Source organism: Anomalospiza imberbis, chromosome 5, assembly GCF_031753505.1.
Source record: "Anomalospiza imberbis isolate Cuckoo-Finch-1a 21T00152 chromosome 5, ASM3175350v1, whole genome shotgun sequence".
NCBI classification, from domain to species: domain Eukaryota; kingdom Metazoa; phylum Chordata; class Aves; order Passeriformes; family Viduidae; genus Anomalospiza; species Anomalospiza imberbis.
This window is the reverse complement of record NC_089685.1, coordinates 69,810,766-69,837,275: the sequence shown is the minus strand read 5'-3', so window position 1 is coordinate 69,837,275 and position 26,510 is coordinate 69,810,766. Positions and strand designations below refer to the sequence as shown.

The window sequence follows — 26,510 nt, the reverse complement described above, 5'->3', positions numbered from 1 at the left end:
CAGAGAAGGAAAGAAGCCACCAAGCCCAGCAGATCTCACCCCACCTCTGGTACTGCTGCAGCATCTGCTCTCAGACCCAGATCTAAGAGCATCTCTAGGGGGTGATTATTGTATTGTTTCCATACACCAGCTTGTTAAAAATCCAGTTTCCTCCTCTTGCAAACCATCTTAGACCTCCAGTAGCTTTAGGGTCATCTTGTTTGATTAAGGACAGAAAAATTCAGTCTTGGCTTGTGCTTGTGCATCTGTAACATTTTAATCTGGTAACACATTTTAGTCATTTTAGCATGTAGTCTTGCAAACAGATACTTTTACTCCTATCACTTACAAGGTTTATTTGAACAAAATTCTATTCTACCAAATGAATATAAACAACACTTCTGCATAATACTCCTATCCTGCATTCCAAAACATTTCACAAACCTCAAATGCTCAAGTTTTTATTTCTTAGAATCACCAAAGGCCAGGAAACAGTGGAGCCCGGTTTGACATCTTTATATGATTACATGCAAAGCTGGCCTCCATGCTGCTCCACTGTCAGCAGGATTGTCAGCCTGGAGTCTGAGAAAGAGGAGTGCTGGGGAGATAAGTCATGTTTAGGGGAATGGGAGGACTCTGAGAAACAGGATATGACACAGAGGCCATGGGAAAAAGTGAAACCTCCTCCTTTGCCACAAACCCAGATGCCTGCAGTAAAGCTGGGCTTGGTGGGGGGACTCCACGTGGGTATAGGAAAAGCTATAAAGAGCAGCTGGCATTGGGGGGCCTGGAAAGAGCACCCTCATGTGTATGGGCAGCACTGAGTATATGAGGAATCTGAAGAAAAGTAATTATTATTAATGCTTGGCAAAAGCAGCTGCTCGTAGAAGCCAGGACAGTCACAAAAAATGAGTAATTTTATGCTGAGAGAAGATTTGGGCCTGGAACAAAACACTGGGGATCTAAGGAGGAGCCCTTAGCGTTGCTAATAAATATCCACTTAGGCAGATTCGTCGCTCATGTTTCTGAAAGTTTTGTGGCTGGATGAAAAGAACGTGCTTTTATTTCTTGAGCAGCTGTTCTTTTAAATGGGTGCAGCTGTACCACAGTGTCCATTGACACCAATTGCTTTGTGATTTAGGGTATTGCTTGCAGTCAACCAAGCAGAAAGATATATATTTTTTTATTTTTCTTTGTTAAAATGAGGAAAACCTTGTGAAACAGCTCGAGTTTGTCAGACTGGAGCAGGCACCGCTGCAGTGCTTGTGAGGTTGCTGTGAAAGCTTTTGAGGGACATGGAAGTGGATTATCATCAGCTGAGGCACTGCTTTGCTGGAGCTGCCTCTGTTTGCTCCAGCGAGGCCGTGACCTGCCACATGCAACGTGGAAGTCATCTGAAAGCTCTCCTATGGCAAGAGCAGCATTGCAGTTATGTAATGAAGTTTTATTGTTAGAAGTATGTGAAAACAGGAGCTGTGAACTTGCAGGCGATTCAGAGCTGAAATTTTTCCATATTCTCACTCCAAAAGGTTTTTTTGGAAAGTTTAGTGGAATGCTGTTTGGCACTTTTTGATGGGAGTGAGTGTGCATGTCTGAAGGAGACCTTTTTTTTTTTCCTAAACCATCCCATTCTAAGAGTGAGTTCCCTAAATTCAAAGCATTAGGAGAAGGAAGGGTTTTAATCTTGGCTCTGCTGATTTGCTCAGTGGTCCTGAAGAAGGGCTTCTGTCTTTCTTTTGTAGACATAAACTATTAAATGTCTACAAAAAGATTTTATGGTAAGGTATTTTAATCTTTTACAGGTAATACTGGAGTTTAAAACCACCATCTTGAGGACTTGTTTGCATAAATAAAAATCAGAAAGACACTGCTGCTGCTCAGCTTTTGTCAAAACTGAGGTGAAACAACAGGAGGTGCATTTTTTTGAGGGAGGTTACTTTTTTTAATATAAATTACTACAATTTCTTCAAGATAAGCAACTCCTATAGTTATGGCTGCCAATTATTTTGTGTACTGTTTTTAAATATCTAATTTTTTGAGTAAATAATAGGGACAATGGCATTGCAAATAAAACCATACGATTGCATTGTTTTCCTTGAATGAAGATGCCCAATTAATTTCCCTTTCCCTCCTCCAGAAAGCAAACAAAAGGCTGGGTTTTAACCTGTTAAAACAGTTTTAGCTGTCCTGGAGAGAAAGGTAAAGGTCTTAAATTTCTGTCAGTTTCCTGAATCCAGGTGTCCAGTTAGAGGAGAGAAATCCACATTGTTTTTGGAGTTTGGCGACAGTGGAGAAAGGAGCACTGGGAGTGCACTGCTCATCAGCCAGCAGGGAGTTTTTTGTGGCCCTGAGGGAGCCTCCTGAGATGCTGCTGGGATTTTTTGTGCTGTTCTCTCTTTTTTTTTGTGGCTTGTTTCTTTGGTTTTTTGGTTGGTTGGGTTTTTTTTTTTTTTGGGAGGGAGGGCAGTGTTGATGTTTCTTTATGTGGCTTTTTAGTTTATGCATTTGAAATTGCCTTTTTCCCCTCCCTTACACTGTGCTTTTGGAAAGTTGTGGGGGATTTTTGCTTGGCTTTGTCTGGTTTTGTTTAAACTTTTTCACTTTAGTTTCTATTTGAAGTAGCATGTATAAAATTTCTTGTACTGCAGTGGGCCTTGAAAAGCTGCTGACTGAAAGATTAATATAGATACATTGATTAAAAATTCAGTGTAAACCACTGAAGCCAATTGGAGTTACTTTAATGTGTTACAGGGCAGAATCTGCCCTACTGTGGTCCAATGGGTAGAAAACACAGCAATTCTTTTTGGATAAGTCTCTTTTTCCCTCAGCAGTTAATGCTAAACTTACCTAAAATTCCCAGGAATTACTTGTGAGCTCATTTGAATTCTACTCATGGTTATAAAAGCTGGGAATTTTGAGGTCTGCTTGCTTCTTTGATTGCATTTATAATGAGGTGAGAACTTTCCCTGACACAAATATCCTTTTTCCCTGAAGAGAACACTCATCAAGGACAGGTGGAAGTCTTTGGAAATTCAAAATGGCAAGAGTTTTTTAATGACTTCAGAAAACATTTGGTATTTTCGTGACCAGCAAGTGACTCTGTTTTGGGGTACCTCATACTCTAAGGAGTACAGCACCTGGAAGACAGAGGCTTTAAATTAATTTGATATGCCTGATTGATTATTCTAGGTTAAGTTTAATTATGTGATAACTACTAGGTATCTAGTTAATCTCTTTTTTACCCTGGCCATGACTGCTGTGGTCCTGCAAGAGCTTCTGGCTCCCAAACCAACATTTAGTTAATTTCTTCCTGCTGTCCTGCGAAATGATTGAAACAAGTGTCCTCCTTCAACTATTCCCTTACACCTTTTTGTTCTTTCCCTTATTACAAGGCAGTTAAGACATTTACTTCTTAGTTTAGTCCTGTACTTTTCTGGATATTTATCCTTCTGTCACAGTCTCACCCAGAACTTTATATAATTCTTCCAAGTGCCTATTGATGCTCTTTAGCAGTGACTCTTATCTGAAGTCCATATTCTTTGGGAACAATCAGGCATTTTTAATTATTTTTTCCCCTCCTCCTGTGTGTTGACCAGCTGAGCCAATAAATATTTGGCTTTACTGGTGGATTGCAGCAGCCCCCACTCAGCTGGACCCAAGCTTTCCCACATGTTTGGTTAAACAGGTAAAGCCTGTGTAAATGCAGAAAAAAAAAATTGAGTTCACTGTGCATCACAGGGCCTGGCAGTCAGATCTTGCAGGAGTTTCTGCTGTTTCTTTTGGGAATGGATGCACTTGGTTGCTTGTATTCAAGCAGCCTGCTTCAGTGCAGTCTGTACAAGAGGGCAGGTCTTTCCCTGTTGAACAAGGAAAGCTCCAAGGTTTTGGGGTAGGGTGCCTTAAAACATCCTTGTGCTCTAGTCTTCAGCCAGGAAAAAGCAGTAAATGTCAAGTATATTAGATAATAAAAAAAAATGCGAAGAAAAGAAAACTACTTGTAATTAAAGTCCGTAAACTGGTAATAATTCTAAGCATCCCAAATGTTTTAATTCTCTGCTCTGACTATAAATCATTTCATCCACAGCTTGAGTCCTTGGAAACTACCTGAATTGTGGCCTAGCAAATATTTGTGACTCAGGGAGAGTGCTTTCACACTGTTTCTCTTGGGAATATAGAATATTCCCTACTTTTTAGTTGTTGTAACACCTAGTAGACCTGTATTGTAAACAACATATGCTGCTATCATTAATGGTATTTTAGACAGAAGACTGTATTGGAAACTTTTCACTGCTGAGAGGGGACAGGAGCAGGAGACTGGAGGAAACACTGCTGGGCCAGTTGTATGTGGGTTTATAAATAGAACAATTCCAGCACCAGCACCCCCCAGCCCAGCCTCTTCCATAGGTTCTGTCACCACGTATCTGTTTATTTCTAATGGCTCTTTTAAATGACAGCTTCATAAACTGAACTATCCAAAACAAAGGCCACGGAGTTTACTTTGGCCATCTCAAGTAAATTTTCCTAATCTAAACATCAGCAGTGCCTTTCATAAATCAGTCCAATGACGTCATCTCTTCAATTAGCCAGGCTGGTGTTTGTGTTCTGGCCTCAGAAGCTCTTTGGCCAGTTAATGTTTTCAGGTTTTGTAGTAGTCCAGACTTCTCACCAGTTCTCAGTAACGTGCTTGAAGTGGGAACACATTTATCAATAATTGCCAGTTTTTAAGTGCAGATAGCAGACAGTGATTAATTGCTAACCTTTTCTGTTGTCTACCAGAAATAACAAGCACAGTCTGTGGACTTTAAAATTGTTCACAATATATCTCACAGTTCTTAGTTGGGGACACAGGCATCTGCGATTTAATAGATGTTAGGAAGAGTAGGGAAATAAGAAAAAATATTGGGTGGGTTGTATTTCCAGGAAAGGTAAAATGAGGTAGTGCTAAGAGCTGGGAGTGAATCATCTGTCTGCCTGAGTGTGCTAGTTTGTTTTATTTCCCAATAAGTATTTGGAACTTGACTTGAAAGGTTATTTCAAAGAGATTCAACTTCAGTCTCCCTTTCCTGCAGGTTAGAGGGACCAAGCCCCTGCTGACAGGGAGGCTGTGTGTAATGTTGGGTTGGGGAGCAGTTCAGTTGCAGCATATCTTTTCCTCTAGATGAAAATGCTTCCACAACATGAAAGAGGTTTATTCTGATAAGGTTTTAAGCAAAATCCACCAACTGCCAAGAAACAGTCAAGCAAAGCAACAGTATTCTTCCTCTTAATCACACCTTCCTCTCCCTATGTGGAAATAACAATAAGGGCTGACATGAGCTGAAAAAAGCCAGAAAATGTGGAGCCAAGGCTTAGCTCCTATCCTTAGCTCACCCTGCCAACACATTCATGCATTGCAACACAGATGCTGTGTAAGGTCACCTTCTACCATAGTGTCAGCTGTGACTGAATCCCCTGCAAGAGAAACCAAAAACAAACACACAAACTCTCCATATGTGCCTGTACGATGTATGGTTTTGTTTATATTAATGATGAGACTTGCACCAGTAAGTGGTTATGTGTACAGCTTGAAATGTGCAAATGCTTGTGAGCTGGCTCTGTGGATCTCTTTCAGTGTCCTTTGAAACAACCTGAGCTTGGGTTCCCATGGTGCTATTTCTGTTCTTCAGCTTTCTACACGCAGCAGCCTTTCAGCAGACCTCCTGCTGCTTGTCATTGCCATGGCTTAGCTTGTTGATAGCAGGAGTGGGAGCTTTGTGAGCCAAACAGTCCTTTTTCCAGTTCTTTTGCCCCATCACTTCTGAGGCAAGTTAGGACCCCTGGTGTTGATGATGCCTTGTGAAGGCTGACCTAGAACAGAGGCTGGACAGAGCTAAAGAATAAAGCAGGGATTTATCAAAAGGATCTCCTCCATGGATCCACCTTGGGCAGCACCAGAGCCCAGCCAGGGCTGCACCCAAGATGAACCCAAATGGTCCCAAAATGCACGAGCGCTCCCGGGGGCTCTCACTGGGATCAGCTCTGCTCCATTGGCACATTGGAGTTCATTGTCCCATTCCAGCTTTAGCCCATGCAGTCCCATCCTGCTTGTTTTTCTCTCTCCAGCCCACGTTGTTTGTGCTCTTGGGCTGAGGTTTGGATCATTTGTCCTTGGTGCCCAGCTGGAGCAGGAATTGTTTTGTCTCCCTGCTCTGTGCAGAGAGCTCACCATCCTCTAATAAGAAGCTCAGAATTGCACACTAAAGCAGCACAGAATCTGAAAAATATAAAAGCTAAAACCTGAGGCACCATTAGCAGTGCTGTTGGGCTGTAGCAGAGGCTGAAGGAGCAGCATCAGTAGACACTGAAGCCTGTGGGTAATTTTAAGGGAGGTAGTATTCTAAGAGAGCTGGAACAAGTTCAGGAAAGGCAAGAAAATGCCATCACCTTTGCTGGTGAGACACTTGCAAGTCTCAGCCCATTTCAATGGTATGGCTTTTGCTTCCTGCTTGGCCATGAATGTGTGCCCCTCATCACAAAAACTTAGCTGTGAATTGTCCACAGATGTGCTTGAGAATGTGGAAACTTTCCCTTGATGTTCTGTAGGAAATGTTTTAAGTCCTAGGGCCCAAGCATAACAAATTGCTGAGCTGATATTCATTCCCTTTAGTTTGTCTTCAAGCAAGTGAGCAGAGTGTGGGAGTGAGTATCACATCCATTACTGAAACTCATGGGTGGAGTGTGGATGCTTTTTCTTCAGTGCAAATTTCTTTGATCTTGGGGAAGAAGAAGGAATGCATTTGAGCTGGAGATATCTGTTAGTCTTGTTGAGGCACCTGTGCAGCATCTCTCTGCACTGAGCTTTTTGCCTTGACTCATTGATAGGGTGGTGCTTTAAGTCACAATTTAACCCTGGCCAGATGAGTGTAATGGTCTTTCTTCTACAGGCTGAGGGTTTTTTCATGATTTTTGCAGTTGACTGGGTGAGTTCCTTCTTGAGGCGTGAGAAGATATTTTTCTAAGATCCAGTATAAACCTTCCCTTGAAGCCATTTCTTCTTCTCTTATCTTTTGTTACCTGGTAGAAGAGGCCAACCTCCACCTCACTACTTGTTTCAGGTAGTTGTAGAGAGTGACAAGGTCCCCTCTATGCCTCCTTTTCTCCAGGCTAAACAACCCTTTATCCCATAGCTGTTCCTCAAAAGACTTGTTCTCCTGACCCTTCTCCAGCTCTGTTGCCCTTCTCTGGACACACTGCCAACACCTTAATGTCCTTCTTGTAGTGAGGGACCCAAGCAAACTATTTGAGGTGTGCCTGTGAAGCTCTCAGTCAAGGGATGCTGTTGTGGAAATACTAATTTGGGGGTTTTGGCCCTTGAGGAGGATCTTCATTCCTCATATAACTTGTTCAAGATTACTGGGCTGCAGAGATGCTAAAGTCATCTTGAGAGCAGGCCAGGGGTGGAGAGCTTGTAGATAACCTAATGGTAGCGAACCCTTGTCCAGAGCTTGGTGAGCTCTCGGGAATCTGCAAAGAAACAGAAGAATGAATGGTTTCTGGAGTGTGTTAAATTCAGTGAGCAGAGCCTGTGTGTTTTTTCTGAGAGGCTGAAAGCCTGGATTCATGCATTATCTGGTAACAGGAGCTGGGTTATCAGTCACACTGTTAGGGATTGTGTCTGACCATGCCCTTATCTCCTGAGTGCTACCGGTTGCAGGGCAAGTGCCTTTTTTTTCCTGCTTTATGCAGCAGCTTCTCACATGTCTGAAGGGAAAGCTTTCTCCTTTCACTGCCATCACTTGGGCATGCCAAGGTCAGCACGTGGGGGGAGCTGAGGTTTGCTCCGTGCAGATAGAAAGAGGCAGCAAAGAGCCTGTGTCTCTACAGGCCGGCATTAAAAACATTCTAAGAGGGTTTTTTTTTCTCTCAAGTTAAAGCAAACAATGGCCAAGAACACAAAAAGCAACTTTGGCTTGAGAAGCTGATTTATTGGAATTTGGGGTTTGCTGTGCGAGTCTGGGATGAAAGGGGATAAATTGACCCGTGTGCAGGTGAGGCAAAGCAGCCTGGAATGATTGCATTCCAGCAAAACAGAACAAGGATGGCTTTCCACCATGGAAGTGCAAATCTAGTGGCAAATTCACGAGTGGTATGGGCTCTTCTGTCGAGAGGAAAGGACTGATATGGCCAGCACTGGTTTCCCAGCCCTACTGTGAATGCTGTGGTGATCAATGCATCTCCTTGTCCCGTCTTCTGCTGGGAGTGTTTGAGTTACAAACTCCAGCTGGGGCTGTAAACCCCAGGTGGAATAACCTGTGCCACCTCTAGCTGTTGTGTGTAGGAGATGAAACCGTGCAAGAAGGGGCTTTCCTGCAGTCTGAGACTGAGCCTAAAGCCAGAACACACAAGAACACCACACAGGATGTGTAAAAAGTGAAGGCAGGAACAGTCTGGATGATTTTTATGTATACGAGACTCTGCGTTTGTCCTGGAAAAAGGGAAGGAATTGACTTAGAGAGGTACAGGAGGTTGCAATAGGTAGTGAATGTATTTTGATAATTGAGCAACAACCACAGACTGAGAAAGCTGAGTGAAGGGGAATGAAAGAGTGTGTGGCTAGCTCCTGGGTAAAAGTTGATAGCATAAGCTGTATTTTTGGGTTACAAATTTCCTTTATCATCAGTCTGATTTATACACTTCATTAGATATGAATTTTCTTCAAGAAAGGAATCTGAGCCAATCTTATCATTCAGTTGTTTGATAAAACTGATTTCTGAGTGGTGCTCTGGGGTGAATTTTATCGAAATAACCTATGGACTTTTTAAAAAATCCTTTCAAGAGGCTGAAAGGCATATAAATCTTATTTTCAATTGTATGCACAGCAATTGGCCTTGGGCTACACATAATAGGTTCAACAGTTTCTAGGGCCTATAATTCTGATGAATGGGAATAATTGCTAATTCTTAGGCTCAAGAATGCAAATTTTTAACAGTTACAGAATAAAATGCATTTCTGAGGCTTCCATGGTATAGAATCATAGAATATCCTGAGCTGAAATGGGTTCACAGGGATCATTGGTTTTGTATAGGATGGCCCCAAAAATCAGACCACATGTCTGAGAGTGTTGTTCAAGCTCTTCTGTTCTCGTGCTGTGACCACTGCCCTGGGGAGCCTGTCTGAATGCACGGCCACCCTCTGGGTGAGGGTGCTGTGTTCTCCCTTTCCCACAGCAGTGTCAGGACTGTAAATCAGAATCAGGACTGTAGCAGCACCACGTGAATTCATGTGGGAAAGTCTCCAGTAGGTCCAATGGGGTTTAGTGTGTCATAAGTTTTTAGGCAGTCTCTGACCAGTGATAAGTACAGCAGCTAGACTGGCTTCCAGTGCCAAAGTACCTTTATTTAATTTTTACATCTGGGGGGAAAGGTCTGAAAGCAGATGATTTTATTTAGATATATATCCTACTTGAAGCTTATTCTCCTTACATAAGCTTATGCAAGTGCCTTCCCCAGTAGAAGTGACAGTCCATGTGTGTAGGAGATGAAAAACAAGAATTTCCTCTTTCCTCTGGATCTTTTAGCCTTGTTGCTGCTCAGGAGTCCTTTTAAGTTGCAGCTTCCCTGGTGTGTGCTATCCAAAGCTGTTTTGCACATACTTGGAGGTTTTTTTAAACACTTTCTAGAAGTATTCTGCTGCCTCAGTGCCTGGTGACAGACAGCTGGGAAATCCTGGTTGTTTTTCATTGGCATTGCTACTTTGAGGGCAGCTGGGGAGCCCCCAGAGCTCAGGGGATGCTCCCTGCTCTGCCCTGGGAAAGGATGGACTGGTGGTTGTGCCTTTTTGGACCCAAGGTTTCCCAAGTGCATTTCCTTTGGCACACAGAATTGTCTTTGTAATCCAGAGGAAGGAGAAACTGGGTCTGAACAGGTGGAAGAGAGAAGTGTGAAAAAGAAGTTGGAAAAGAAATAGATGTTTCTGTGCTAAAGCTCAGGAAATGTGACATGCTGTGCCTTTCTGGTGAGAAGACGGTAAGTTTTCCATTGAACTGAGAGGTGAAATGCAGCAATATTGCCTTGGCCATGCTTTTGTCACATAGCCACAAAAGTGAAAGGAATGGTGTTGAAGGCTTTTAGGTCATCATCGATTTGAAACTCATTTTGCATCTTGTGGACGTTGGCTGCGTGAGTGTAAAGGTTTCTTACATCTTCAGGCTGAATTTTGAAATTATTTGGCTCTTTATATTAAATTTGGTAAGATGTGTGATCTTGTGACTGTGAAGTGAAGTAAGCCAGATTTTCTGCTGAAGCAGGAAATTTGCAGTCGATGTATTTCCTCTCGACAATCCTCTAGGTGATGCCCTCCCATTTCTACTTCTCAAACTAACATGAAGATAGCCTGCCTCTCCCTCCCTCTCCCCAGTCTCTGATTGTTCTGGGAGACAGGCTTTAACGCTGAAACACCAGGGAGCAGCCACACCCTGCCCACCAAAGAAAACCTTTATTTCTTGAAAGCAATAATATTAATGAACTTCAGGTGCAATCAGTCCCGTGTGTTGGGCATTTATTATGGTAGCTGGTTATCAAGTTTTGGGGATAAAATCTAAAGATTCTTTATGTCATCCCTCCCATGATGATGGAGGACTCTATTTTTAAAAGATGCTTATGCAGAATTAACATTTTCCTGTCTGAAACTTCAAGAGCTTTGATTTCATACCTTTTCTTGGGTGTTTTTTTTGTGCCTGACTCTTTTCTGTTCAGGAACGTTGGATTTTTGTCTGGATAGCTATTGATTTCTTTGGGCCAAAAGCTGTATGGGGCTTTTAGCATTATTAAATACAAAAACTGAAATCGCTGTGATAAGGGACTCGTGTGCTTAGCTGGTCTTCAGCTTGCTCTGTAGGAGACTTTTAAATATATAATCTAATTTTCTCAAGCATTCATAACAATTTATTTACACATAATTTAGACGTCTGTCAGATCTCCAGAATTACCCTGTTAAATTATTGGAGCTAACTTTTAATGCAGGTTGTAATTAGTTACTTGTTCCAGCAGGGAATTAAAATCAAGCTGTTAGCCTGTACCTCTTCACTGAAGAACAGAAAGCTGTGGCTAATTATTCTGATGGTGTGGGACTGCTGGCTGGCTTAGGAAGGGAATTGCTTGAAATATAATCTCTTTGGAGCAAAGCTGTGTGTTGCATCCATGTTGAGGACTTAATGGTGAACAGTGATGGCTTTCTGTTTTGGAATTATTTGCTAATTGTTTTTTAGGTCATAGGTATTGCATTGATTGCTGTGCAGCAATTTAAAATCAGAGGGCAGTGAATGGGAGGGGAGAAAAACTGGAAAACCTGCTTTGCACATAAAGCGAGATGGATACCAGAAAAGAAGCCATGGATGAGTATAAGCAATATTACCTGGGACAGACTTGACCCAGTAATTTTAACAGAAGATTACTATTTAAGTGGTCAATTGGCTTAAGAAGAGCAAGCAGGGAATAGGGCTACACCCTGTTTATGTCCTTGCTCTGAAATCCTTTGTATATGAGCAGGGTCTTTACCCAGAATCTTGATGTGGCAGTTGAAAAAGAAAATACTGTAGAATTTGTGGTGATGAGTGCCTGTTTTACCATGTGAGGGGACACACAAGCAGTTAAATTGGCTTTGGTTTCAGGAGGTGAAGAACACAAACAGAAGAGAAACTCTTCAAATTTGACTCCAGCCAATAGGAAGCAACAGCTTGAGTATATCCAGGAGGGAAAGCAACATGAGTGACAAGGAATGACAGCAAAGTAGAAATGTCAGCTTTTCTGTGTGCATGTGTGTGCATAAATACAGGCACATACCCAACCCATGAGAGCTGAGTCTAGGAGCTAAGGAAAAATGAGGAAATATACTAGAAGTACCCATGGACAAACCAGGAAAGGCTAAGCCAAAAACCAAGAGGTGACTAGCAAGATGCAAACAAAATCAAAGGGAGTCATCATATGTAAGTATTCAGTGGAAGATTAAAGAGTCAATTCACTTCTTCATGCAGCGGGAGACCAACATTTTTGAAATTTACTCATAGCTGTTGAGCAGCTGTCTTTATGGAAAAGATCAGTCGTGTGGAAGATGCCTGGTACAATCAATGTGCCCACAGGTGACAGATTTATGTGGGGAAGGTTAGAGGACATTCACATGCTTTAGGGTAACCTTGACTGGATGAATTCCAGGTTAGGACACGTAAAGAGTTGGTGGCTAACATCTTGGAGCTGCCATATAGGAGATGAGAGCACATAGGAGGCAGACCTATAGATTAGTGTCCAGATTGATTTTTGAAGAGGGGGGGGGGTAGGTGAGAGAGGAAAATTCAAATGTTCAGTTCTCAGAAAAACGCTGAAGCAAAGTAGCCAGAATATATTTAAGCACCTAGAAAAACAAAAGGAAAAAAAAGCCTACTGCTGATTTGTGGTTTAGTAATTTCGCTATCAAGCTGAATGGTGGACCTCAGGGAATGTTCATTAAATACAGAAACCCTGAGGAGCTAAGAGAGGCTGTCATTATCTTGCAGAACAGGCTTAAATTCCAAAATTTATCTGAGCAAGTTGCAGTTTCAGTGTGGGAAATGAACTGCAGCTCAGTTTGATAAATGCAGATTAGTGTAGCTAGGCAATCCTAAGGAGGATGGGAAACAACCTGCTTGGAGCAGCTACTTAGAAAAAGATCTGGACTTTTTTTTGTGGATCACAGCCCACACTTGGAAAAATAACATTATATGGATGTGAAAAAAAGTTAGTGCCATAATGAATACCTAAACTATGCTGTTGTATCAGCAAGACAAATCACATAACCTTTTTACTTTGCTCTGCAGTTGCAAAGCTCTTTGGCTTCAGACTGGGCTCTTTCTAATTTTGTTCCCCACGGTCCAGGAAAGATATGCACCCAAGTCCAGAGAAGAGTTCTTAAAATGACTGGAGATAAAGAAAACATGACCTCTGAAGAAAGATTGGCAGAATCTGAGCCGAGGCAAAAATCTGGAGGAGTAACATGACTCTTTAAAAGGCTCTCACAAGGAGGAAGTCATCATCTGTTGTGTAAATTAGCAGAGAACAGGATCGCTGGCACTGGCAGCAGTGCTGTCAAACAAGGGGAACTGGGTGTCTGTCAGGAATGTCACCACCCTCAGTGATCCTGACTCAAGGCAGGGCTGTGACCTGAGGTAATTTACAGATTGCTTCCAGTCAGATTTCACTCAACAGTGACCACACTCTGACCCCCAGTACAATAGCACAACTTTTGGCAATTGTGAGCACTGAGTCTGATTCCAGCTGAGAGTTTGTAGTTTGTTTTTTGTCTGTTCAGTTCATAAATGGATCTTAAGTTTTCCTAGAAAAACATATGGGGCAGGGCAGAGTGGTTCAGAGGAGAAGGATGACAGTCTTGCGCTTGAAATGAACCTGCTTCTTTCCACTTCTAGATTTATTGGCAATTTGGAGCTTATTTTGGTCTCTTTCAATAGTTATGCACATAGATGATGTTTTGATGACCAAAGTCTGAAATTTTTTATATTGGGATTTCATTCTCCAGATCAAAGCTAATTTGGGAAGAATACATTCATAGATACACATGCAACTCATCAAATTCCTAAATCTACTTTATTTTGTTTTTCTTTTTGATCACACCAATGCAAATGATTTCTAGTCTTACCCTTTTGAAGTTTGCTTTAGGGTGAAGTTTGCCTTAACAGTTATGTTAAGGAGTGTAGAAATTAACCTTTTCATTTTAATTAGAACTTGATGGAAGAAGTAGGATCCACTCTCTGCAGAAATTGGAAAGAAGGATTAAAATCCTTTCAAAAAGCACCCCAAAACAATCAGCTTCACTTTTAGGAGCAGCTGTTTGACTGCAAGAAACAAAGGGGGAAAATTCTGAAGGAATACTGGGAGATAAGAATATAACTAGTATTTCTGATTTAAACTTCAGAAACACTAGTTTCTCCCAAGCTTCCACTGGATCCTTATTTCTTTCTCACACTTTCTCTCTTTTCTTCCCTACACCTCATTTACTGCTTTATTTCTGTCACATTCACCATTGGCTGTATATGCATTTCCATTTAGCTGGAATTCTGAAACTGCAAATGCAAGGGTGAGTCATTTCTTTGAGACTAGAAGCCATAAGTATGTGTTTAAAATAATAGCTCCATACCTTAGACAAATGTCAAGGTGTGCTATGATTTTAAGTTCCCCATAGAAAGCAATCTTTACTAGATGGCTACAAAATGTGTTGATTTTTTAGGCTTTAATTTAGAAATGCCCAGGAGACATCATCACAGCCTTGACTTGCTATATTCCTCATTTGGAATGGTGTTGGGGGTTTCACTGGTTTTAACATCAGATGTAAGTTTTTTAATGACATAAATATGTGCTTTTTCTTTGAGTGTCTTCTTGATCCTTGTTATTAGGAGAAGTGCCATGGGACACTGAAGCATAAGGTTGTCATCTGTTACTTTCCTTCACAGCTCAGTAGAGCCAGCAGATGTCTTGTACTTTTCTGCAGCTTTTAGGGCTCACGAGTTGAAATGGTTGGTGCTGCATTCACTGTCACATTTGCTGTACCAAGAGGGACTAGGAAAAAGAAATTGTTCTTTGCCTTGAAATAATAAATATATATTTATTATATATAATAAGGATATAATAAATTGGATATAATAAATTGGTCAGAGCACAGGATGGCCAGGCCTCTGATACCAGTTATGCACCGCCAGTACATACCCAGCACCACAGCATCCAGTTCCTACCAGTTTAGCCTCTGACAAAGTCCTTTTTCTCAGGTGGGTGTCACAATGGGTGGGTTAACTGAAAATGCCTGAGGCGCTCCTGTGTACCCACAGTATCACCAACTATTTTGTGTCCTTAGCAGTGGAAAGTGGAATAATAACATTGCTTAAAATTTTCAGCATGAGAGTTAGAAGGCCTTTTGTAAATGATCCTTAGGGGCTCTGCCCATCACGAGAGAGCTGCTTGCAATGAGACCAGGGAATCAGGAACAAGTTTGTACGGCTGTGTTTTCATCCCTTTGTCCTGAGCCCTTTGGGAAGAGAGCATTTTCGGGTAGTATTGTGTGTCCCAGCACCTCAGCTCAGGGCTGCCAGTTCCTGCCAGCAGGAGCACGGTGGTGGCTCTCAGTGATCAGGAATGGTGTGGCCAGCAGGAGCAGGGAGGTCATCCTTCCCCTGTACTCGGCACTGGTGAGGCCACACCTCGAGGGCTGTGTCCAGCTCTGGCCCCTCAGTTTGGGAAGGACCTTGGGACGCTTGAGCACATCCAGAGGAGGACACGAGGCTGGGGAGGGGCTGGGAACACAAACCCTGTGAGGAACGGCTGAGGGAGCTGGGGATGCTCAGCCTGGAGAAAAGGAGACTCAGGGTGACCTTATCACTCTATAACTCCCCGAAAGGTGGCTGTGCTCAGGTGGGGTCGGTCTCTGTCTCCAGGCAGCACTGACAGAACCAGAGGACACAGCCTCAAGCTGCACCAAGGGAAATATAGGTTGGATATTAGGAAAAGGTTTTCACGGAAAGAGTGATAAAGTTCTGGAATGGCCTGCCCGGGGAGGTGGTGGAGTCACCATCCCTGGATGTGTTTAAACAAAGCCTGGATGTGGCACTGGGTGCCAGGGTTCATTTGAGGTGTTGGGGCTGGGTTGGACTCGATGATCTTGAAGGTCTCTTCCAGCCTGGTCATTCTGTGAATTCTGTGGACACCTTTCTGTCCCTAGCAGTGCAGGGCTGGCACGGAGTGCTGGCTCTGCCTGGGCTGGTGTGTCTAGACAGGGAAGTGCCGTGCAGGAATCCAGCTGTGCTCTTGGAAGCAGCTGGACTGTGCCCCGAGCAGCCACTAATTAGGCTGGACACTGCAGCACACTGACGTGGCAAGGCAGCTCCCACACCTGAGCTGGCTCCCGGAGCCCTGCGTGGATGGATGGTGCTGGAATTAGTGGTGTGGACCTGCCTGACTTGTCCTGCAGGAGCTGCCAAACAGTTATCAGGCAGATAATGAATGGTTTTGGCTGCTCTTGGCCTGGGTTAGATTCCACCTGATGATACATGGCAGCTGGCAATTCCATATCTCGATTACAGAGCTTTTGCATTCTTTTGTGTACGGTGTAATAGTTGTTATAGATTGACTTGATTACCAGTACAGTGTCTGAGCCTTTCCTTAAAAGTGACAAACCTTTTGAGGCTTGTAGGATTTAATGTTCTTGACTGGCTCAGCCTTTCAGGGTAAGTGCTTCTTCTGCATTTGTAATAACTGGCAGATCTCCTTATTAAATTCAGTAAGAGCAAAAGCATATTTCCACTGAAATGAATACCTCAGGAATGAATTCTGTTTTAGTGGGAAATTTTCCAGTCTGTCTGTGCTTTTATTTTGCTCACCATGTGAGTCCTTTTTACTGTATCTGCACTTATTTGCTGTGCCATATAACAGAGCCATATATAGGTATGAGTGCTTTTCTGTTCCTGAACCTCTGCTCGTCTGTGTGTGCTTGTCCATGAATGTGTATCACAGACAGAGCCCTCCAATCATCTGGGATCAGTGTGCAGTAGGATCACTAAAATCCTGGTAGGGATTGCAACAATTCTTTATTTTCTGTCGAAATTCTTTATTTTCTATAGGCTCTACTGAAACAATTCTTTATTTTCTTTTGATGTAATACAATCTAGTCACCCAACACTTCTTTGATACTCCAGTTTGTTTACACCACAGGCCAGTATTAAAGTGTCACCCAGTCAGATAAAAAAAAGTTATTAATTTTGTAACTTCTATTTTTTTGTTTTGTAGGCTAGACTTCTGGAAAACTTTTATTTCATTTAGGAGAGTTTCTGTACTTGTGGACATGTCAGTACTGGCAGTCAATGAGTTCTTTTTGCTGCCTGTCAGACACATCTGTCTGTCGCTGCATATTAAATATCTACAACAGGTTATTTAGTTATGGGACAGCTGTTTGTTTGTTGAATCTTTCTGCAAGAGAAATAATATGGATCTGTTGGTATCTAGACTCACAGTAGAATAAAGTTCTCTATCAGTGGTGGTCTCTGTGCTTTGCTGGAAGTAGGAAGTATCCAATATTGCTCCTGTTGTTTCCAGGGTGTTGGGATGCATGTGATATATTTAAAAAAAACCCCAATCCCTGTGTCAAAACAGCATGTGTGCCATTGTGGTGCAATATGTTGTCCTTATGAACTGCAGTGGCATCACAAAAAAAAATGCTTTAATAATTTTTTGAGGCTCTTCGTATAGCCTCATACAGGTTTCAATGAAGGATTTTAGAAATACCAGTTTATATACCACGTTCAACTGTTCCTAATTTTTCCCTCCACTGAGACTCAAAAGTGTCAGAAAGCTCCCATTTAATTTTGGTATCAAGAAAACCAGATTCATTCAAGCCACTTTCTTAACATGGATTTGACATTAAACTAAAAGGAACTGCGTGTGTCTTTCCTTTGCCTTGAGGCATGAGAAAAATGGCTTGTATGTGCCTGCAAAAGATCATTTGAACTTTTTATAGTCTTTTAGTTGATGACTGGCCAATGATTTTATTGACTGTTAAATGGTCTGTATCTCACTGGGGCTTGGAAAACAGTCCATACCAAGAAAGCCATGGGCAGTCTCTTGACTTGGAGTCTCTAAGGGAGAGCTCCAGACAGATAAGTTTTTCCTTTCTGTTGGCAGCTGGGATTTGAAATATGTATTGCTCATAGCTGATATCAGGTAACGTGACAGTGAAAAGCTGTGTGAAATGGAGCTGGAATGGATTTTGTCAGTAGAAAATGCCTAGAAAAGTAACGGGACAAATGCAAAGGAAACTTTACCTGTATTGTATCTTCATCAAATTTCTGTGTAACACTGTATGGAAAAAAAACAACACTAACAGCCTGTGACCTGAAGCCTTTGCCATAAAAACCTCCACAGCAACAACAAACCGACAGTTCTCTTGCTATAAGGTGATCATTTTTCTCTTGTCAGGCTGAGATATATTCTGTGTATCAGGAGAGGAAAAGGAAAACAGTCTCTTTAACCCCTTTTGATGATTTTCCCCCTTTTACCACCTTTGTAAGGGAAGACTCAGTAAAATATTCTTGGCAGAACCTCAAAAGATTTTTGGCATGCTGGGGGGAAAGACGTAAACAGTTAAGATAATTCCTGATGTTCTTGCTGTAAGAGAGGCTTTTTGGGGGGAGATGCAGAAGCCTTGGGCACGTTCTCTGTGTAGCACAGACTCTTGCCTGGGTGCTCCTGAAGCAGCGTGGCTCAGTTCTCAGAGGAAACACCTGGGAGCACAACTGCATCCCAGTCTGCTCTGCCAGCCGTGCGTGCCCTGGAAGCTGGGAAGGTAGATGGAGCTCTGGTGCCAGCAGATTGAACACTTGCCTTCTTTCTTTAGTGTAATTACATTTGCTTTTCAAATTAAAGTATTTCCTCCTGATTCATGGCGTGACAGGTTCAGAACTGTGATTGAGTGCAGACTGGGAGGGCTGCATGCTGGAAACCAGGTGTTTGGTTTGACCAGTAGTTGTCTGGTTTTCTTGTTTTGTTGCATGCTGGGAATCGGGGAAAATGAGATTTATTTTGGAGTGCTGGTTCTCTTTTGCTTTGTAGCACTAAGAAACTCTTTGATCTCAGAGAATAGATTTTCATAGAGCTGTGGCCTTAGGGCAATATCCCTTAAACAGCTGCCAGCCTCACACCTCACAGCTACGTATTCTTCTGTGCAAAGTCTTTTTTGCTGTGTAGGTGGCGTTGTTAAGGTAGACACTGACACCTTGTTTTGGTTTTTTCTAGAAAATTAATTCTTTGACAGTTGCCTCAAGTTCTGGAGCACTCAGTCAAGCACTCTTAGCAGAATTCTGTGAATCACGAAATATACTGGGGCAAAAGCAGCAACTTGCCCTGTTCAGCAGTCCCTTGGCACTCTTGAGTGATTAACTCCAAAGGTTCTGGGGAAATGAGTCAGCAAGGACTTGGGCCAGACCCTGAGTCATCCTTGTGCCCATGGGGGCTCACCAGGAGCCCGCTGCCCTGGCAAGAGTGGAGCTGGCCAGCTGGTGGAAGGCATCTTTCCTTCCCTGCAGGCACCCCCAGACTTTCTGTGGCTTGCTCTGTGTGATTTCCTCTCTCTGGGGCTGAGGAGCAGGTTCTAATCTCTTTGCTCTCTCCAGTCTAAAAAAGGCATCAGAGAGAAGGTGGAGCCAGGTTTTTCTCAAAGGTGCATGTTGTAACATTCAGGGGCAATCAGCAGGGCAAGAGAAAGATTAAGTAGAAGAACTTTTCACAGCAAGGGTAGTTAAACACCAGAACAGTGTACAGTGTAAGGCTGGGGCACATCTGTCCTGGGGGTGGACAACTCACCTCAACCAACACCCTGAATAAACCTGCCTTGAACAGGCACTTGAACTAGGTGACCTTGAGAGGTCGTTTTCAACCTGAATTATTCATGATTCAAAAATCTGTATGTTTAACTGTACTCTCAGAGTTTTCTAACCTGACTTCAAAGCAAATGTCAGGTTTTAATCCAAATTGAGGTTTACCCGTAACACTTGAATTGTACAGGTTTCTTAAAGGAGTTTGGGCATTCTAAACTTGATGGCTTATTTTTTAGCATTGCTGTTCAAGAGGTCCTTTTTGCATTCATGGCAAATAAAGATTTTCAGGACGTGAGATTGTAGAAGTATGAATGGTGCAGGTTTAGGCTTTGGCTGCAGCCTGTGACCAAATCCAGTGCTGCTTGTTCCTTTGGGAGTGCATGTCCTCACTGTTGATCTGTGGCAGTGATGATGTGGCAGCTTCTCTTTGGCCTTCATCATCGTGCATGGTACCCCAAATTTGTAGCCTAGGGGACCTCTGTGCCTGCACTTTATTTATATATATATATATTTTTTTTTTTTTTTTTCAGTGGTGAAAAAGTACTCTCTGAAAGGCCAGCGTGGCAAGGGAGCAGCACTGTGTCTCCCTAGGAAGTTTATTGTTGCAATAACACAGATAAAAAGGATTAGACAATGTGTGGAGTTTCTTAGGCACTGTGAAACTAAAAATAAAAGCTCTCTATTTTTTCTAGTTACTTGTATCTCAGGTGGCAGTATGTACTCCCAGGCTTTTTCTTGTGGATCCTTGATGCTGTTCCTTTTGAAAATAAATTTAAAACTACATTTAATAATTTCAAAATTCCATACTTCTTTGACAGTTCTTTTTTTTTTTTTTAAATACTTGGCTTCCTAGCAAGTAATTTTTAAAAGCACTGCTTAAGTAACCTAGAAATTTGCAGATTTATTTGCTTGCTTGCAAGAAAGACAACACTGTCATTGGTTTGTCCTCTTTTTTTGGTAGTTTTGCTGCTCCCAAGTTTCCCCTTCACTTTTCTCTCAGGGACTTCATTCTTTTACGCCTGACACCTCTTGAAGTGAATATTGAGTTTTTGTTTTTCCTGTCATTAGGCTGGCCTACCTCAAGGAAAAGTTCAGACCCTTCCAGAGAGAGGATCAAAGAGGTCAATTATAAATGAAAGGTAGGGGAAGGAGGGATATTTTCCTGTCTTGCTTCATCATTTTCACTGATGGAGTCTGCAGAAGCAGAACAGTCTGGTGCTTGTAGTATTTGGGGACGGCTCTGTGTTTTCTGAGCTCATTATGGCAAGGAGCCAGCCAGAGAGCTGGAGAAGTGTACAGCCTGCCCACATGTTTGGAATGGGCTGGGAAGCTGCTCCAGGTTCTGATTTCCCAATCACTGCCTGCAATAAGGAGGGATGGAGCTTGGTGGGGGAGGAGATTTCTCCTATTCCTTTGTGGAGGTGGCGGGGGGAAGAGAAAGGAATGGAGAATGGAAAATGAGAGAGAAACGGGAAGAGTCTTTTCTTCCTGCTCCTCGGGGGACTGTTGCTAGACAGAGCATTTGATGAAGAAAACGCCATGTTTGGGTTTTCAAATAGTTGAATTTCAACTGCGCCGTTGGCCTCTGGAGCTTGTAAAGTAAGTCCAAGAGAAACAATCTTCCTCTTCAAAGAGGTTTAGCTTGCATCACGTAGGTTCCTTTGCCTGTACAGTCATTTGAAGTGATGCGATGAAAAAAAGTGGAAGTGGCATCTTTCAAATCTTCCTCTCAACCAGCCTCAGGCCTGGGCAGGAGAAATGAAGGACTCCTCATCGTCCCTGTTTGTCACTGTGTAGATGAAAGTGAAAAACATTCAACTTTATCTGGGTTCCGTTTGTGAACACCTGATAAATTCCACACACACACCCCCACTCCCCCCCACCACAGACCAGAGGGGGAAGAAAAATGTTGACTTTGGAAAGGATGAGCTCTCTGCACAGGAGAGGCAGTGATGTGCGGTCGGCTGCTTCGGATTTTTTTCTGGGGTTTTTGTGGCTCTTCTTCCCCCCCCCACCAGCACAAGGCAGTTCATTGAGAAAACCTTGAAACAGCCTGTAGAACATGACTGCAGTGGCAGCTCCGCAGCCTGCCCTCTGGGTCAACACAGGAAAATAAAAATGTTATGTATTTTCAGCATGGAGAGATTGTCCTGCCTTTAAGAATTTCCGTGTTTCTCCTGTGAATTTGTAATTATCATCAGTCGAGGCCTTTGCATTTTTTTACGCAGTCTGGTGGTCATTGCCTCACATAAGGAAATAATTTTTGGTGACCTCTCATAAGCAGTGAGCAGGTTTTTCACATTGTAGAATTTGCTGCAACTTACAGTAAAATGTGCAAGATTACTGTGGTGACCCAGAGGTGACTTCTGTGCCATCACCCCTCCCATGGCAGTAGTCAAAAGTTACTGCTTAATTAATTTTTACTACTTCAGTCTGTTCAGAGTGGAAAGAAATCTGGAGGTTTAAGCAGCATTGTAATGGAAGATGAGCCATTCATTCACCATTCCCATCCTCTGCTTGCTAGAATTTGGCCTAAGTGGGAGCAGGGGAGATGGGACAGGTTTCTGCCTGGTCTCTCCACTGCCTTTCCTCACCCTTCAGCTCACCTCTTTTTTTCAAAACGTGAAAGCTTTGTCCTCCCCTTTGCTTTTGGTCCTTGCCAGCATCAGTAGACCTGAACACAACGGTTCGACCACCCCAAATTGTCACAGGGGTGCTGAGGACTCAAGCAACTCAGGAGGGAATTTACAGTCTTGATTAAACCTATATTTATTTATATATTTATTTTAGCTGTCTTGTTTTGGAGGAGAGTGAGAAGGAAAAAAAAAAAAAAGCTTCATTTTGTTGATAGAATTTACAATCTTAGGCATAGGTAATTCTGGCCAGAAGAGCAAATGAAGCCAAAGATCTGTATGTTTTTGAAGAAGCCTAGTGGTTTTGTTTTGGTTTTTTTTTTTTTTTTTTTTTTTTTTTTTTTGAAATATGCTCATAGTAAGCATATGTTTTTAGGTAAATGTGCAGTGGTATATACAATTAGTCTTTGAAACCCAGTACAAGGTAACAGCTGGTTTGAACTCAACTCCAGGAACTTATGGTTAAAAAATAAAAATAAAAAAGTCTTATATGAGATATAAAAATGTAAATGGTTCAATAAAATTTATGTTTTCATGTTGACCAGGTCACTAGAGCTACTGTAAGCAGTAGGGCTGTTGTAGGAAGGTTTTCTATTTCGATATAAAGATCCTCTTTGTAATTAGTTATTTTGATATTTTGCAGCTTTCCTTCTTGGAACTCAGAATATGTAAATATTCAGCCTTAGAAATGTGTTTGCTAAAGGAAAAGAAAAAAAATAACTCTGTGAATGAAGGGGCAAAAGTCACTTGTCTGAGGGTTTAAAAAACAAATTGGTTTTGAGACCTGTCTTGTTTTTTACAGTCCCTACAAACCCAGCTGATTGCTACTGTACCAGCTGGACTTCAAATGGTCATTCCTTCTGTCTTTCCCCTGAGCACAGACACCAACATCCTGCATTAAATTAGACATCTGATACAGCAGAAGCCTAAAGTGCAAGTACTCATCCTTGGGATGCTGGTTTTCAGGTTTTTTTTTCTTTGCTCCAAAACGAGGTAAATGACATAAAAGCAGCAATAGCTAAATATCAGTGCATGTCAAAAAAACCCATCTGGAAGAACCCCAATGAAAGCAAAACAGTTGGGTTAAAGAAGGAGTTCCCACAAAAAACAGATTGCTAGCAAAGCAACATTGAGCTTCAATGAAGAAGACATTTAGAAACTATGGGAGGTGTTTAACCTTATTTTTTTCCTTCATTAATACAGTATATGGTTACCCAAACTTATGATTGAAGCATTGCTTTGTTCCCTCTGCTAGAGACTAATGTTTTGACTGAATCAGGTAAATGGAACTTGTCTTACATAACCAAAAAAAAAAAAAGAAAAAAAATCCGAACCTAAAATGATTTTTGATTATACTTTAACGAGACACAGTTTCTGAGCTTGTTCACACTGGATGATTTCACTTGCTGCATCGTTTAAATATTCATGAAACTCGAAACAGAAATGAAGGTCTCGCTTTTCTGACTGTATACCTCATACACTCCACTGACAAACATTGTAGGATTTATGGAGCTTTCAGAAATAAGGAGAAGGCTAAAATTGTGAGTTAAGCATGAGCTTAAATAGCCTACATCCCACTATCCCCTTCATGTTCTCCTCATGCCCTAAAACTTTAAAGTAATATACATCTCCTACACATCTCTGCATATTTCTTTTTCCTGTAGTTTCCTTGATCCACTCATAGCACACAACAAATTTGTGCTGAAAGAAAAGCTGTGCTCTCCACTGAGGGCAGCAGCATTTTTTCGGATCACATCTTTGAGGATGCCAGAATATGTTTAGAGAATGAGTCAGGAGACTGCAGAAGGAAAGATTTCAGGGTGAAGATAGGTGAATGATGCTCTAGAGTGATGGCTTTCTGTGCGGTACTAGGCAATTTGTTTAAAATCCAGATTCTTAAAAGTGAGTTCCAGTTTTTATGGTGGCTTGACTCCTTATCTTATTTATTGAATTCTTCCAGAGATCAATGGGCACTCTTTTGAATATGGAAAGAATTACATAATAAGAAAAGTTCTCAGAAATAGGCCTTGGACTTCTCATACTGTACCTTTCAAATTAGTAGACAGATGTGACCTGACACTCTTTGTCTTAGCTCTCTCTTCCTTAAGGAAATTTTATTCAAATAAACATTTCTGAAGCTCTCAGATACTGTAGTGATGAATGTTAAAAGCTCCCAGAAAATAAAGGACCAGACAGGAAAATTTCCATAGCTTGGAGTTAAATTTTAGTGCTATATATTCTGGAGAAAATGCAGCTGCTCATTCAAACATGTTTGTCAGCAGCACTTATTCTGTTTGCCAAGTCAGAGTATTTCACCCTGCAGTGAAATACCTTATGGCCACTTCATTAAGCTCCATGCTGTGCTGTAGAAGACAGAGTGAAGTAAAATTGGATTTTTGAGTTTAAAAGTGGGGATCTTTGTTTCTTTGCAGCCTTTTTTTTTTTTTTTTTTTTTTATTCATTATTCAGGTGAATCAGTAATTCAGAGATCAGGTTTCTGGCTGCCTCTGGCCATAGAAGGGCCAGGTGTCTCAGCCCAAGGTTTGAAAAGTGCCAGTGCTCTGACACTTTTCAAAGTGAATGCTTTGGCACATTTCTCCCAACTCTCACTGCTCTTGACTCATCTGAAAGAGTTTTCCCTGGCTTGTGTCTTTAACCTGTGGTCATGGTGCCCTGCCTGTTCCCACTGCTGAGGGGTTCTCTGGCGGAATGTAGTGTTGAAGATCCCGGTCTGCATGTCCCTTCCCCACCCTGCTGTGCCACGGTGACTCCCTGTCTCCTTTGCTCCATTGGTTTCCTCTGGGGAATGACTGATCCCAGCCCCTTGTCTCCTGGACAAGGGGGAATGGCTTCACAATGGCAGTAGGTTTACATTAGGTACTGGGAAAAAATTCTGTCCTGTGAGGGTGGTGGCAGGCTGAGAGCAGCTGTGGCTGCCCCATCCCTGGGAGTGTCCCAGGCCAGGCTGGATGGGGCTCTGAGCAGCCTGGGACAGGGGAAGGTGTCCCTGCTCATGGCAGGGGGCTGGAACAAAATGGTCTTTAAGGTTCCTTGCAACCCAGGCCTTTCTCTGGTCCTATGATTTTGGTTTTGCCACGTCCCACTATGAATCCCTAACTGCCCAATGCCCCTTTCCTTATTATTGCAGTTTTCTTCCCAGGATTGTCCCACCTCTCCTCCAGCTCCTCAGGACCCTGACCCTTTGCAGTCCCTTGCAGTGGCTGTAGCATGACTCTGGAGCTGAGCCACTCTGACTTTTTTCCTAGCAGTGACTCTCAGCTTTCACAGCAGAAGACAGTAGGACTTTTTACCCCTCAGTTTCCTTTTTCTACCTAGGAGATAAGGCTGTTTAGCCTCCTTCTCGAACGTATTCAAAAATCTGGGTAAGAAGCGGTTCAGCATTCTGCAAGCACAAAGCACCGCTGTTAATGGATGAAATGAGATAAAAGTGGGGTTGGTGATGGTGCATTGAGACAAACACTCAGGCACTTCTCTGCCAAGGTGCAGGGAGCCTGCTCAGCTATTTTAGTCCACGGCATCACTGCAGAAATCCAGCAGCTCTTTCCTTTGAAGTTTCAGCTCCTGAAAACAAACAGCAGAGGCTCTGAGGCAGCCAATCCACTCAGTCTGGTGTCTCCCAGCATTTGTTTTCCTCCCTGGAAGATGCAGCACTGTGTGCTCTGAGCCCTGCAGAACCTGTGTGCTCTGCCATCTGCCTCTGCTGCCATCTGCTCCCCCGAGCTGGCTGCAGCCACAGACGGCACATGTCCTTTCCGATAGCAACAGGGAGGTTATCTGTCCCAAACCAGGGAGGCATTTCTCCAGAGGAGTAGGAGAAGGTGGAGGTTTGCTGGTTTAGCATTCTTGTATTCCTGTTTGGCACTCACAGCATTTACGTGTGACCTTCTTGCAGTTTGGCTGCCTTGAAGCCGAGTGGAGAAGGCCTTGTAGCAGAGACAGGAGGTGCTGCTGATGCCTTGAGAGGGCTGCCCTAGAGCAGAGGCTGGACAGAGTCACAGAATAAAGCAGGGATTTGTTAAAAGGATCTCCTAAATGGATCCACCTTGGGCAGCACCAGAGCCCAGCCAGGGCTGCACCCAAGATGAACCCAAATGGTCCCAAAATGCACGAGCGCTCCCGGGGGCTCTCACTGTGATCAGCTCTGCTCCATTGGCACATTGCAGTTCATTGTCCCATTCTAGCTTTAGCCCATGCAGTCCCATCCTGCTTGTTTTTCTCTCTCCAGCCCACATTGTTTGTGCTCCTGGGCCTGAGATTTGGATCATTTGTCCTTGGTGCCCAGCTGGAGCAGGAATTGTTTTGTCTCCCTCATCTGTGAAGAGAGCTCAGCATCTAATGTGAAGCTCAGAACTACACACTAAAGCAGCACAGAGTCTGAAAAATATAAAAGCTAAAACCTGAGGCATCGCTGCACAGGCAAGGTGATTCTTGTTTTTTCTTATTGGCATATCTTTTATTTTAAATTTAATAGCTCTTCTCTTTCCAGTGTGTTAGAGGGG

At 42.7% G+C, this 26,510-nt stretch overlaps 1 protein-coding gene across 5 annotated transcripts in view; it reads left to right on the top strand.

Moving 5' to 3' along the window:
* The window catches only part of PDE3A (phosphodiesterase 3A), a 223,331-nt gene that overhangs the window by 98,971 nt on the left and 97,850 nt on the right, over positions 1 to 26,510 (top strand). Inside the window, exons 3-4 of one of the 5 annotated variants that reach the window (XM_068191863.1) lie at positions 20,426 to 20,496; positions 21,101 to 21,160. The exons of 3 other annotated variants lie outside the window; for them this stretch is intronic. In XM_068191863.1, coding sequence (XP_068047964.1) covers positions 21,155 to 21,160 — 6 coding nt within the window. In that variant the 5' untranslated portion in view covers positions 20,426 to 20,496; positions 21,101 to 21,154. The remainder of the gene's footprint in view (positions 1 to 20,425; positions 20,497 to 21,100; positions 21,161 to 26,510) is intronic. One more of the 5 variants, XM_068191864.1, reaches the window with a different exon arrangement.